This window comes from Tigriopus californicus, chromosome 4 (genome assembly GCF_007210705.1).
Source record: "Tigriopus californicus strain San Diego chromosome 4, Tcal_SD_v2.1, whole genome shotgun sequence".
NCBI lineage: Eukaryota > Metazoa > Arthropoda > Copepoda > Harpacticoida > Harpacticidae > Tigriopus > Tigriopus californicus.
The window spans coordinates 3,262,266-3,276,508 of NC_081443.1; the positions used below are offsets into that span (position 1 = coordinate 3,262,266).

Genomic DNA, 14,243 nt, shown 5'->3' on the forward strand with positions numbered 1-14,243 from the left:
TTTTAGAACCGAAAAATATATATTATATCACTCAAGTCTCATCATGAAGCAAGGTAAGGATGCCTCTTCAATCGTAAACTTCTTATCACTAATTGGGACGCCAACACAGTTCTTCACTATCGATTAGTTGAATGAGAGGCATTCTATCACAGATCTTCAGTGAAAGGCAACACAGTAAAGGGGGATGGAGGATGAAGGACGTTTTCCACAGGACTCATGCTCCTCTCAGGAACTCACATCCGTTGTCGTGCTCCTCTCAGGAACTCACATCCGTTGTCGTAGCATTCAGTTTAGCCATTTTCCTCTGTTTAATCCGCCAACATTTGGTGCATTCCCCGTCGTTGGCCAAGACTTTCTCCAGACAGGTTTTATGATAGCACGCCTTGCAGGTCTCACATTGAGCCACATCTGTGGTTTGAAACGAGAACAAAACGTCCTCGGACCGGCAGCCTTCGCATAGATGGCCTCGCATATGACAGTACTGCAAAAGCCAATGATTGCCTTACTAACTGAACACTAGGTCCATTTTCAACTGCAATAAGAAACCTGTTGGAGTACAATAAAAGGACACGAGCTTTTTCGTCTTTGAAAGACCGGCTTCTCAAACTGGGTTGGCTTTTGCAGTTGACAATCAACCTCGTGTCATTCTCCATTCTCAATAGTGTACGTATATTCGAGAGTTTGATAAGATACTAAACCACACGATTATGGGAAGGGTATCTTTTCTCTTTTTACATATAAAAAGCGTAATAGCCTCGTTCGCGATTGGAATGTGTTCTCTGCATCGTTGTGCTGAACAAATTCCGATAGCGAGACACGCACCTTGCATTGTAGAATATGAAGTTTGGCCGCCTCGACCGCCGTGGGGAGTTCATGGAGGTATGAACCTAATTTGATGCTGCAGATCTCATTCAAAGTCAGCACGGCAGGTTCCTCAATGTCAAATTTCCCTATCGTTTTAAGCAAACTGAAAAGGAGGAAAGATCAAGATCTTGAAATAAATTGATCGTTATTTCCCGATTCTAGCTATTTCTATGTAAGAAGACAGAGTGACAAATTCAAAGTTGCGTGATGTCTCTGGCTCAATTCGTCGATGTTTCAGTATGATAGTATATCTCTGATACCCGCTTCGAATGGCGTCCCTGACACACCCAAAATGGACCCAGAACATTTACCAGAGCACTTGCCCGTGCAATGAAACATGTATTGTTTAATTAAATACATCCAATGAGAAAACGTGTACATCTTGCGATAAAGATTATTACTTTTAACATTTTGGATGTCTAAATGGTAATACACGATTAAATCTTTTTTCCAATCCCAAAGAGACCCGTTCCTACCTCATGATTTCCGAATCCCCTGAGTCATGCCTTCGATTGCACGTCATAACGTAGGGGAAGACAATGTGCGCCAATCTTCTCCACTTCAGAGCTCGACGAAGTCGTTTGGCCCGCTTGACCAATTCAGGGCTGATGATTTCCATAAAGAAGAGTCGTTCGTGGAACAGGGACTTGATGACGGACCGTGCAAAAGTGCTGACAGGCTCTCTGGAAATTGGAAGGTTCCCAGTCAAAAAAAATGGATCCGTTTTCCTTGAGTTGCGTATTTGTTCTTTTGGCACTCTTAAGTCATTTTTTCTCCACTCCAGAGGGAAACGGGGTTATTAGCAATTTATGGCGGTCTGTTCATGATGCACCCCAAGACAGATGGGAACATTGTGGAACAACGGCCCACAATTTTAAGTGACTCTCCTCTTTTGTAAAGCCTCCTAGCCTGGCGAAATGTTGCTTGAGTTGTAAATTATGGACACACGGTGGCTCAATTGAAGTTAAACTATGAAACCACAACCACAAGCATCCCAAGCACCTACAGCTAATCACTTGGCTCTTGATTTTGTCTACTTTTTTTCATCAGGTTTTAGGGCTCGACTGAAATTCTTTGTGGCCAGGAAAATATCAACAGAACGTGAAGGGAAGTGCAATGGAAAAGACGCATTAGTGCCTTTGTCATTTATTACTACCATCATGTACGAAAATGACAAAATTCGTTGCTCTTTTCGAAGAAATAGCCAATAGGGAGAAATATTTTAAAGAAAATGAAACATGATTCTTATGTGCTTTATTTCAAAATAGTTATCTATTACCACAGGACTTTTTTCCATGCGAATTTGAGTTTCCCTAGCCACCGTGATCCAGGGATGCTTTGAAAATTGGACGCTCTCGAGATAGCTTGCTCGATCCATTATTTACACTTCAAAGCCTCGACCGAACTTTGAAATTGTCGGCTCAAGCCATTTTGTCTTGTTGAAGGCTTAATAAAAAACTTCGGTAATGAGCTAACAACTTTCATTTCCACCCGAGCTTTTGAGCTGAATGACTATCTCAATATGAGTTGGCTGGCGCGGAATCAGAGAGTAATAATCTCGACACTCGTTGTCATTCGTCATGTCTCGCCGATATCATCTACACTGTCCTTTATCTTCGACAGAATTGAGCCAGCCATCAATGCCTTCATTGTCAGATCAATTTTAAAGAAATGAGAGCGTAAACTGCACTATACACGTACCTGTCAAGACTGTGCATCTCTTAAAGCTCAGGCTTATGCACATATTATTGCCCCCCCCCCATTAATGCCATTCCCCAATGAGATGCATACAAAAAGGCATAATATGTACATATGCCCTACGCAATTTCGACCCCCATGCAAGACCCAAACTGGAAATAGTGGAATTGAATCCCCTTTTCCGGTCAATTACCTCCCACTTCTTCTAATACTGTCGGGGTTTGTAGCCCTTTACACAGATGTGCTTGCGGAGCCATGGCATTTTTATCTGCTCCAATGAGAGTGCAGTGGTTTCTAAACGCGGTGGTTTTCAATCTATCAACTTAAGATTTAATTTCTAAAGCACTATTTTGAATTTCTAGTGATGCTTAGTCTCTTTCAAATATTATCATAGTTTCAAGAATAATGATAACTTTTATTTGCGACTCACGGTCGTGTCAAGTTGTGCATAATCAAATAGAATAGCTATGTAAAAACACATACATGATTGGGTCAACAAATAAAAAAGAATCACAAAGACGAAAAAATAAACCATTTGATCTTTGAATTTCAGTAAGTAATTGATCTGGATGAATCGAATGTTGTCTCATGGTTACGAAGAAGTCAATCCGTGAGTATGCTGTTACCCGCAAAACGTAAATATGGCTCTGGTTAATGAAATAGTCATTTCCATGCGTACCATGGATGGAGTACGATTTATTGCTGAAATGTCATGTTTGAGCCTGAATTTTGATCAATATATTAAGGTTCGAATTCAATATAGCAGTATGCAATAAAATAATATATTTTTTTTCAGACTCGTGGTCATTTCAAAGCGTAGAAAACAAAGACAAAAAAATGTTTGAACGGTGCATTACAACAAGAAAAAAATGGGTGAAATGTGTAATATTTAATTAAGACTGTGATGTCACAGATGAGTTGGTTGGTTTTTCTAAGGTTTGCTTAGGCTACGCTAATTTAGGACAACCATGCATATTGCCAACACAATTAGTTGCCTCATGAATCCAAAATAAAATTTGGCATTGGCTTTATACCTTCATTGAGAAGATGTCTCTTTTTTTTATTTTACCTGCAAATAAATGAACAAGAAAAAAAAGCGATTACTGAAAAATGAAGATTTTTCTTTCTCTAAAAGTGCATGCTCGAATATTTTTTTCCGTTTAATTTCAGCCTTGATTATGAAATATGAATTCATCGTAACTTTAAAAAGCATAAGTATGTAAGATACTGTACACTCATGAAGCAGATTGAGCGACCGTGTCAGGTTGGTTGGCCGCTAATAAAGCCCATCTCTGCGCAGTGCCAGTCAGCAAACACTCTCGAAGTCAGATGGAGAAGGCAAGACTTACTCTTTGAAGTTCCAGTTGTGAATGATTTTGGCGGGGAGCACGCTGGTTTGACCAAGATGACAACTGGTGCAGAAGTACTTCCCGAAATAGGAGCAATAGCGGAAAGTTTTGATGTACCGCATTTGGACCGTCATGGAGCAGCCGGCACATTGAAAGTTCTGCTCTTGCATTGATGGAAAAACTCTGGAGACACAGACAGGAACAAAAGGGAGAAAGAGAGCATAGCAGACGGTTGAGAAAATACAAACAGAGGTATCAAAGTCAATCCATTTCAAAATATGAGCAAAGAAAAACACGAGAGGAGACCACAAGAAACAGCTCAAGAAGAAAAAAAAAACTTTGGTTACAAGTACGTTGATGTGCTTGGTGCTTCTTGCTTGGTCTTGAATAATTTTTGATGTAAATTTTTGTTTTGTTGCGACAAAAGTTAGATAAACTTACTTTTTCTTCACATGAGTCTTGAGTATCAGTTGGGGTCTCGGTGGAGCCCAGGTGTTGGTTCCACGTAACACAGGCGCATTTGCAGGGGACTCGGTTGAATCCGAGAGGGCTTGAAAGTCTTGGGGTAAAGGCAATGGCTAGAAATAGACATGCACATCGACATCGATTCAGTTGCACACTTCAAGTCAAGGACTCACCTTCTGGGGAGTGTCTTCGTCTCCCACCAACCATTTCAAATCACATACTTTCGGTTGAATCTCAGGCTTCTTGAGATGAAGCAAGGCCAAAGCCAAAGATTCAGCCGAACTTTCACGGCGATGACCTCGGCTTCGACCTGAATTCCCGTTCTCTTGACTGGTGGTTGTGTCGATATCACTAGGTTGAGAGGGACTGTCGATAAAATTGAACTTAGCTCGTAATCATCGTTCATAAGGCAAACACCATGTATGATTACTTACCTTCGAAGAGGAGTCTCCTCATCTTCGTTGGATTCATCATCTGAAAATATCGGGCTGGACAGACCCGAGCTAAACGATGATGACATCACACTGCTCTCCAAAGAGTTGGTCACATGATCCATGATTTGCCCTCGGATTGGCGCACCAACATTGGACCGATGTCGCCGGAAGCGTTGATTTCGCAGCATATTCTGAACATGATCCAGATCCACTGGGGCTGACATTGTTTCTCCTTCTTCGCCCTTGAAGAAAGAAGACCTTTTTGATTTATTTCATGCGTTAAACAACCTTCTTTTCGTCCATACTTGACGAGTTTGAGTTGCGGATTCGTATTGTGCAATGTTGATGCCTTGGATGATGGCTTCGGCCAAGATGATATGAGCCAATTCCTTGTCCAATTCAGCTTGATATTGGCTGAAGCAGCCTGGAAGCATATGTGATTGAAGGCATGTTTTAGATATTTCAATTCATCACCACCGGGTTGCCCAAATAGTAAAAGGGCACCGAAAACGGCATTCAATAAAAAAAAAGCGGGCGTATTTGCGTTTTAGCATCGAAGCTAATCAGGGATTTGGAACAATGCAAGCGTTGGTTGGTCGAATAATGGGGCACCCCGCATGGTTTCGTGAGTGCATATTTTGAGATGCGATTTGTACCCAGTTGCTCCTACTGCGAGTATCAGATAATTTCGTGAACGCACATTTTGAAATGCGACAGTACTAAACTGTACCCAGTCGCATTTCAAAATGTGTGTTCACGAAATTATCTGAATATTTTTTGGATTGTTTTTTTCCTGTTTTTTTTAATTGAATTGCTAGTTTCCCTGACCAATTACTCATGGGCTATCCTGAAGTACCTGATTGGAGGTAGTTTTGCAATGACTGATCCTTGGATGTAGGCTTTGGAGCGGTCCACGATTCTGTGGGCGGAATAGGCGTCAAGGAGGAAGATTCCAAGACATTTTCGTCCGAGTGAAATATCGGGACCTAAAATATGATGCGGATGTGTCTATCCTCCGTTTATGAATTGCTGTTGTTCCGATTCCTACCCTCTTTTGAATAACTTGGGCAGAGTATTTAAGTCGAGGAATTCCTTCATCAAAATTGTTAATGTTCGACGAGATCGAGATCTTGGCCAATGAATCCGAGGCACACCGGCGATGTCGTTGATAAGTCGTATGAGCGACAGGGTGGTTCTGGTTGGAGTGTGTAGAATCAGAATCGGTGCTGACAATGGTGGGACGACTTTCGGTCAACTTAGACTTGAGATTTGCAGTCAGATCGTTCTCGGAATTAGACATCTGCCTCCTCCTCATTAGTATATTCAGGCTGGTTGCATCACAGAGGTTTGACGGAGGGACTTGTTTCGGAATGGTACCGGTATCAACAGGCTAACAAGATGAAAAAAAACTGATATCCTCTAAATACCGACAAAAATGAACTTAAATGCCATTAGCTCACCTCACGTTCTGGTGTTGGGGGTAGAAAATCGACAGGCATCGATTGGCTGTGAACATATTTATGTGAACTGGATTTGGCTGACAAGGACGCAGATCGTTTGGCTGACAAAGAATTACGACGAAGAGAGTTGAAGCTCTTGGGTGTGGAAGATGGTTGGTTGACTGGAATGACCCAATGTGAAAACTCATCCTGAAATGCGAATCATTAAAAAGTCACCCACGATATACGAAAAGACATGGCACACCATTGAAAGTACCTCAAGACGATGCTTGAGAGCGGAAAACCGAGTTACGTCAAGATCATCCAGACACTGAGTCACCTCTAACAAGAGGGCGACCAAGGGCGGACTACGAAGGAAGGCATCCTCGTGGTAAAATTGTCTGATTGCAGCATCATCTTGAAAGCACTGACTCAAGATTTTGGTCAATTGGGCTTCCAGTAACCTAAAAAACAACCAAAAACCGGTGTTCAACCTCAATCATGACTATCCATTGAGACATATTATGCACTATATCTAGAGTTTTTTCTCATGATCAAAGTCTTGATCTTACTCATTGGAATATTGTTTGATTACTCAATTCTTTGGACCACAATCAGGTTAACATATATTGCAACACTAAGCCAACATTATTTTCTGTCAACTAAATAGTGCGAGATTGTATGCAATGACCGATGTGATGAGGATAGAGAGCCGAAATACACTATGCACCCGTTTTAAGGCCTGTTCAAGTTCTACCCCATCAAAAGCCGATTATTAGTAAGGGGTTGACGACCTTTAAGGATGAATAAGCCTGTCAAAACGGTATGTTTTGAACAACGTACTTGCACTTGAGGAAGGGCAGCCACTCGCCTTCTTGGCTGATGACATTAGCCTCGACGCCGGTATAATGCTGGAGCACTTGGCGCAAAAAAGCCGCACAACTCGGTCCACTATCGGCCACGTTGGTCTGTCAAGCATCAAAAGAAACATTCTGGGAAATTATTATGTCACGTTAATGTCAATTGTGTCGCAAATTAAGATGTTGGCCAATGCCGGTTTTGAATCCATGGCTTATTTATTGTTTATTGTGCATGCCACTCAGACCACCCAAAGGATGGAAGAAGAGTATTGGCGAGTAACATAGAATAAAATAATATATAGAATTTAAATGAAGTGCAAGCTGAAGCATCATCAAGTTATTACTTGGTCTGGCAATATTTCAAAAAATCTTGGAATAAAATCTGGTTGATTTGTCGGGAAAACTCAGCAAAGGAGAGACATTCTCTCATTGTGAGTGGTAGGATATTCCCCGCAGGACAAGTTCGGACGAAAAACGAATTTCTTTTGGCGTACGTTTTCACAAGGGGGAGCCGCAACAATCTCTGACCTGCCCCCCTAGTAACCGAGGTGTTAGTTTTAAATTTTAAACTTGCATAGACTTGGATGGGTCATGTAGAAAACACTGGCTGAAAAAGAAAAAACAACAATCTAGCCAAGAAATCTTGCATGAAGGTGGGAGACATTCGCGACAAGTTTACGAAAAAGGCCAAGAAGTACGAAGCAGGCTCATCTGAAAATGAGCTTGCGGTAATATTTGTCCATTGAATATACGTTGAACGCCGCCCATGTCAAGTTCGCTTACCAAACTCTTCAACATAAGCTAGAAATGAATGCCATGGCAACTAAAAGTACTACAAGAACTGAAGTATTATTCGACGTATTGTTTCGTTATTAAGAAAAGTGGATGGGAGGGGGGGATTTCTGGGTGGTTCAGAGATTGAGGGCTCGAATAGGTGCCTCTCAATGGGCTCCAAGATTCTCATCCACCCACCTGTGAAGGATGGGCGTGGTTGTGTTGGGGCGGCAGCCAACATTCGTGATTGAGAATGGTCATCAATCCTTGAAGCAAGCGATCGCGTCGGAATCCACCAAAGATGTCGTGATTGGCCGAAGTGCGGGCAGCCAGCAGGTAATAATCGCATTGACTCACGAATGCCAACAACAGACTGATCCCGGCCGGGCTCGAACTCATCCCTGACACCGAGTCCCAGGGCTGCCCACCACTCGCCCCCAATTGAGCCATGGACCACGGCGCTCTTGATGTGGTATGAGAGTCCGATGCGTTGAACGATCCCAATCAAACATCAAGAACTGATGAACCGACCCACTAGGTTGTCTGCCATGATCAACCACGGATAAAACTCCCAATTCTCACAGCGAAAAGTCTCTCAGTTAGTCTTAGCGAGAGAGCGAATGATTGACTGTACTCGCTGTATATACTCCCATCCACAATAACAACTTCAACAATACACATGACAGACCAGGGTGGCAAGTTTGAGCGGGCGAGGAAAACGACGAACATTGTGCATTGAGTTACATTGTCACTCTTTTCAATTTGCTGGCTTGTGCAACCAAATAATATCCTAAAATTCCCCTGATGAAGTCAATGAAATTCAAGATTCAAGGACTAATTTTATGAGGCAACCTGATGATTTTGGACGTTTTGTGGAGAAGGAGAATAGGGCATGTCAAGTGATGGAAATTCAAGGAAAAATGTGTTCCGGCACCCTGATTTTGGGCATTTTGGGGAGGAAGAACTGGGACAAAAATAACAGTCAACTCGGACCATCCACAAGTTGAATTTTCAGTAATCAAATGATTTTGAGTGAGCTGTGATTCAAAACCCAACAAAATGAACACATTTGGTAAACGCACTATCAAATTGGCTCAATAACTTAATGCTACTTGCTTAGATGAGCAGGTTAAATGGAATAAATGTCAAAATTCAATGCATGCACAGTGCGGTTTGGCTGGGCATGTTGTCTTTGATTTCACTCCATGGAATAACGTCAGTTGTTCATAAACGCGTTCAGTTGACAAGCCCTATTGAAACAAACCATCACAGCCAGAGAAAACAAAAGAAAAAGAATGCCTAAGCTCGAAAAGAGTTGCACTGGGTGAGTTATCTACAATAACAGACAACTCACACTGTTTTTATGATTTGGTTTAATTTTTTCACGGACTTTTCTAACCAGTACTGGAAGTGATATCCCCAATACTTTTGAAAAGAAACTTGACATTTTTTTCTGCTTATTTTAGCCGTCTCTAGTAATATTGTGTTTCAAACTGGAATATCAGCTTTTTAGTTTCAAGGACCAAGGTTAGAGCTCCCATCACAAGCAAAAAGGGTTCACAATCAAATTTAAAATGATTTAACTGAGTGACAAAAAAACGTCAGCCCTTCATCTTTAGACTTTAAAGCTTGTTCCTGATCTTGAGTTTCCATTTCTGTCCTCAAAATAGTGACCAGACAATGTGACCCAATGGACAACTTGCACCAATGGTCTAATTGACCTAACTGACAACTTGACCCAATGGACAACTGGGCCCAGGACAACTCAATCCAGTCATTTAAAATCAAAAGTAGATGACACCAGATCAACAAACTCACCTCATTTATTTGGGAAAAAAGCAATCTCATTGTGGGGTTTAAGATAATAGTAATGCACTTGCTACTTGAAATTTGACTTTCAAAATATTACTGATGGGCTGCCTTGTTAGACCATCAGGTTAACCAAAGGAAGTTTTATGAGTGTAGGATCCCTTTTTATGCAATGCCCCCTCAGTTTGTCATTAATTTAACCTTTTTTTCGTATTAAGAGACAGTCAAATGATTTCTTGATAGCTTGAACAGAGATGTTTTGTTAGTGGATGGCTGCAATGTCAGTCAGGGCATTTCATGTCATTGACAACAAATGAATGTTACAAATTACTTCAAACTGAAGCCACCAATATCAAAACTCATCTATTCTCTTAACATTTTGATAAAATTATTCACCATTAAAAGACATCATTTCAAGCAGGTAAAAAAGCACTTTAATTAAACATTATGTTTGCTTATGATGCCATAACATGGAAAATGATTAATGGCAAAGGGCTATTCATGAGAGTTCATATCATTTTATAGTGCTTTATTATTATGCTATTTACAGAAACACAAAAAGAGGGTAGTTGTTTCCATTGGAGGGGCTACCATTTGACCTACGTCAACTGGATTAAATGGTTAGACCAGACCTGTGATCAAACAAATGAAACCAAGTTATTAACTCAATTGTGACACAAAATTTTGCAATGACACTCCATCTCTCTAAATTAAAAAAGTCAAAAAACAACAACAAATCATTGCGTATCACCCTGTGCCCATTGGGCAGAAAGATACCCTTGTTGTTTCTTTTGTGCGTGATTTCATGACAATTTCACAACTCTGGGTCTGTTTTCAATGTTTTTAGACTGGTTTTGCAAGTTTTTGTCCAAAATTGAAATTTCAAGGTATTTTCTTTATTTCAATTATTAAGGGTAGTAGATATTGACCACAAAAATCAGACTTTCCCTTATGAAAAAATATGGGACGCCCAATCCTTTGTAAATTTTAATTTTATTTCAAGTAAAATGCTAAGTGCATTGTACATATCTCTTTTTCTCCTTACAAGGAATGTCTATAGATTTGCATGCAATATGGCCTCAAAATGAAGCAGTAATGATAACATGCTGGTCAGTTGCATGTCCAAAGCATTGTTAGATAGTATCAAAATTGCATTTTTAAGTGGTTTTATGTTAAGTGTCTTATTTTTTTTGCTTTGATTTTTCACAGGCTTTTCTAACTGCCACACGGAATGTAATCCCCAGTGCTATTAAAATGAAAGGTTATAATTTGTCTATTTATTACCTTGCAATCAAAGTTGTCCATCAATTTCTAAAATTGAAAGATATCAAATCATTTTGAGGTTCTTTTGCATTAATAATGACACTTCACTCTTCAATTACTTAAGACCGCGTTTTTCATCTAAGAGGATGTTTCATCAGGGAACATATAACTTACCTGTAAAAATTTAAAAAAATCCAATTGCTTCCTGGCTTAGAAACTTAACCATAATCATGCCCAACAATTATTGACTAAACCAATTGCTTTGGGTATGCTTGCGTTTTTAAAACTTATTTGGCTCAACCTGGCAGTAGTAAGGACATTACAGTAATTTGTTCCTTTTATCAAAAATGGAATTGTAATTCCCTTACATTTTAAAATGCTGTAATTGTAACCAGCCAAGAAAACCAAATATTACTTGCACATGTTCCTTTTTTCACACTGCAGAGTGGCATTTAGATTTTTGTTTCTCTCTTGGCAAATGCGAAAACTTGAAGCTTTAAGGATATGTCCTGAATAAGCCAGCTCAGAGTTGAAAATTGCACTTGCTTTTAACAACATAGAATGTGTTTGTTGTAACAAAGATAGCAACATTTGCACTGCTTTATTGTTTAGATTTTCTCATTGAAATCCCATAGCATATGTCAAGTGCAAGAAATTAAAGGAAAAATGTGGTCCAGCACCCTGATTTTGGGCATTTTGGAGAGGGAGAACAAAGACAAACATCACAGTCAACTTGCACCATTTGTCCATTGAATTTTCAATAATCAAGGGGTTTTATGTGAGCTGCATTACAAAACCCAAGAAAATGAACATTTCAGATGTGAAAATATATAAATGATATGTTCTCTGGAAGAATGTTATGCATGTACATTTGATACTTATTTTGGTAATTATTTTGAAAGTCAATAAACATTTGGAAAAACAATTGGCTAAGCAAATAAACATTATCAATCCTCATAAGCATAACATGATTGTAGGAAAACTTTTGATTATAGGGCTGTTTGAAAAGAAAATAAGAATCATTGATTTACCATAGTATGGTCCGGATTAAGTCAAAACCCTTACAATTACTAAAATTTTAGATGGCTAGGATTTTAACTAGTAACGCCATTTTATTTGTTGGCCAGGAACGGTTGCGTAAAGAATTAATTTTTGGCCAACGTAATGGGGCACCCCCTCATGGTTTCGTGAGTGCGTATTTTGAGATACGATCTGTACCCAGTTGCACCTACTGCGAGTATCAGATAGTTGCGTGAACGCACATTTTGAAATGCGACTGGGTACAGTTTAGTACTGTCGCATTTCAAAATTTGCGTTCACGAAACCACGCTGGGGTACCCCATTGCAATTGTAATCCGTTCCTTTTATTGAGGAATGACTAATGCCCTGCAATATCTATGTTTGCGTCTTTATTTTGACATAAATATTAAAATTGATTACCTTTTTCTTTATGGCCATTTTTCTACCTTTCTCCTATCATTTAGGGGCAAATTTTACAATGTTTATTTCTTTTATCAGATCTCTCCATAAACATATTAAGTTGCGTGAATTAACTCGTCTTCTTTCGTTAATTTGAAAAGGGATAAAATGCATCGGACGACCTTAGCCAAGCAAGCCTCGGTCCATGAAGGTTTTGGTGCGAGTGCCCAACTCCCATTGCTGAATTGGAATTAGCGGTTAGGTCGACGACGTAGGCCTACATTTCATGAAACTGACCACTTTTCAACGGACCGACTAAGGATTGTTTAAAGTCTGTCTAGCCGCGATGCCGCCTCAAAATCGCCATTTCCATAGCTCCACTGATCGAGCCATCCGGCCCGTTTTCAGGGTATGAGCGCTATCCTACCCCGGTTTCAGGGCCCACCGGTCCGGTGAGATAAAGGGCTCACCCGGGCACCGAACTGACCTTTAATACCTCCGTCACCCTGAACGCTAAAGGGTGACGGATTGTTGATAAGACTGACGTGGGTTCCGATCAGAGGCCACGGCATCGGTGATCTTGGCTTTACAAGCCGGAGGTGACGCCAAGTAGCTCGAGCGTGGAGCGAGAAAACCCGACCCCAGCCGGATCCGAAGGCCGTTCCAACAAATCAGACACTTCATATGTGTTAGCTCATACCACACGATATAGAAACCGGGAAGGCTTAGAAAAACGACTCGGTGCGACTCGGTACCGAGGGAACCCGGCCACCTGAGTTGGGGTTCATGGCTAAGAGGTTAGGTCACCCTGAATCTTACAGGTCTTTTTTTTGAGTTGACTGAGTTGAAGACATGCAAGGAAGGCCTGAATCCACTTTCCCATTGAGTTAGTTACTTTCTTCCTATCCTTCCCCGGGCTCTGGCTGATCCGGCGATTGACGATTGCATTGGTTACGTTGCATGATTTTGGGCCACGACAATCGGGATTGTTAGCGCCCATACCGGCTGATCCACTTCTGGCCAGTAGTTGGTGATTGACAGTCTGAACAGTCCCAGGCGTCCCTTGAAATGCGAGGTAAGAGCGGGTCGCTTCATCCTTGGGATCGTTCGTGGGCCAATTGATCCATGAATCAATGGAGTCATCCGATGGATGGATGGATGGATGGATGGATGGATGAATGGGCCGGGTCGAAAGGAGTTCAGAAGTGGCCGATCGAATCCATCTAGTTGTTAGTTCGTTCATACGTTCATTCCTGAGATTAGAAATGAACTTGATCCCTTGGAAGAGATGTCGAAAAACGGAAGATGCCAATGGTGACTGACCATATCGACCTACTTATTTACTGAGATAGCGGTCTAGTTAGGTATGGATGAATGGATGGATGGATGGAACTCAAAACCCACCTGCCTGCATTCATATTGGAAGAAAATCCATCCATATCCATGAATGTGGGACGGATAACATAAGTGGGTTGTGATCTGACCCGCCCTGGGTCTTCGATCAAATGGTGGGTGGGCATGGAACCGGTCCAGCTGGGTCGAGCTAGGGGAATTTTGAGATCGGCGTCTGGGACTCTCCGGGCTGATCCCAATCTGCCAGGGTTAATCGGCACCCTCCCAACTATGGGGGGTAATCCGCGTTCACGACCGCAACGCCCACCTCCACCCCACCTTCCCACCCAGGTTTCGTTGATGCGCCTCCTTCAGACCTGGGGACCCACTCTGTCCTCCGAATTAGTTTGAATGGCCTGGCCAATGGGAGGCTCGACCCATCTATGTATAACGTGGTGATCCGTTCACTGAAAGTCCGAAGTGGGCTTCTTTCTTTCCCCTGGGTTTCGATTCTGAAATTTGCTTTTTTTTGGGGGG

The 14,243-nt window shown here is 41.3% G+C and overlaps 2 protein-coding genes across 4 annotated transcripts in view; one reads left to right on the plus strand and one right to left on the minus strand.

Annotated features, from left to right (window-relative positions):
* Positions 1–8,540, minus strand: LOC131879368 (run domain Beclin-1-interacting and cysteine-rich domain-containing protein-like). Of its 3 annotated transcripts, none has more exons than XM_059225669.1 (14): positions 8,082–8,540; positions 7,093–7,217; positions 6,527–6,713; positions 6,271–6,459; positions 5,859–6,200; positions 5,667–5,796; positions 5,116–5,234; positions 4,811–5,052; positions 4,550–4,742; positions 4,353–4,489; positions 3,912–4,094; positions 1,341–1,547; positions 823–967; positions 1–481 (listed from the first exon to the last, which is right to left on the minus strand). In XM_059225669.1, exons 1-14 carry the CDS (start codon positions 8,331–8,333, stop codon positions 257–259), a joined length of 2,676 nt encoding a protein of 891 aa, XP_059081652.1. In that variant the 5' UTR covers positions 8,334–8,540; the 3' UTR covers positions 1–256. The 3 variants fall into 3 exon arrangements, with proteins under 3 accessions (XP_059081652.1, XP_059081653.1, XP_059081651.1); XM_059225670.1 differs by having other exon boundaries at positions 4,550–4,727; positions 6,515–6,713; XM_059225668.1 differs by having other exon boundaries at positions 6,515–6,713.
* Positions 8,541–13,188: 4,648 nt separating this feature from the next.
* The window catches only part of LOC131878870 (protein catecholamines up-like), a gene marked incomplete in the record, with an annotated part of 2,069 nt that continues 1,014 nt past the window's right edge, over positions 13,189–14,243 (plus strand). Inside the window, 1 exon segment of the mRNA XM_059225009.1 lies at positions 13,189–13,449. Within this exon segment, the coding sequence (XP_059080992.1) occupies positions 13,443–13,449 (7 nt within the window).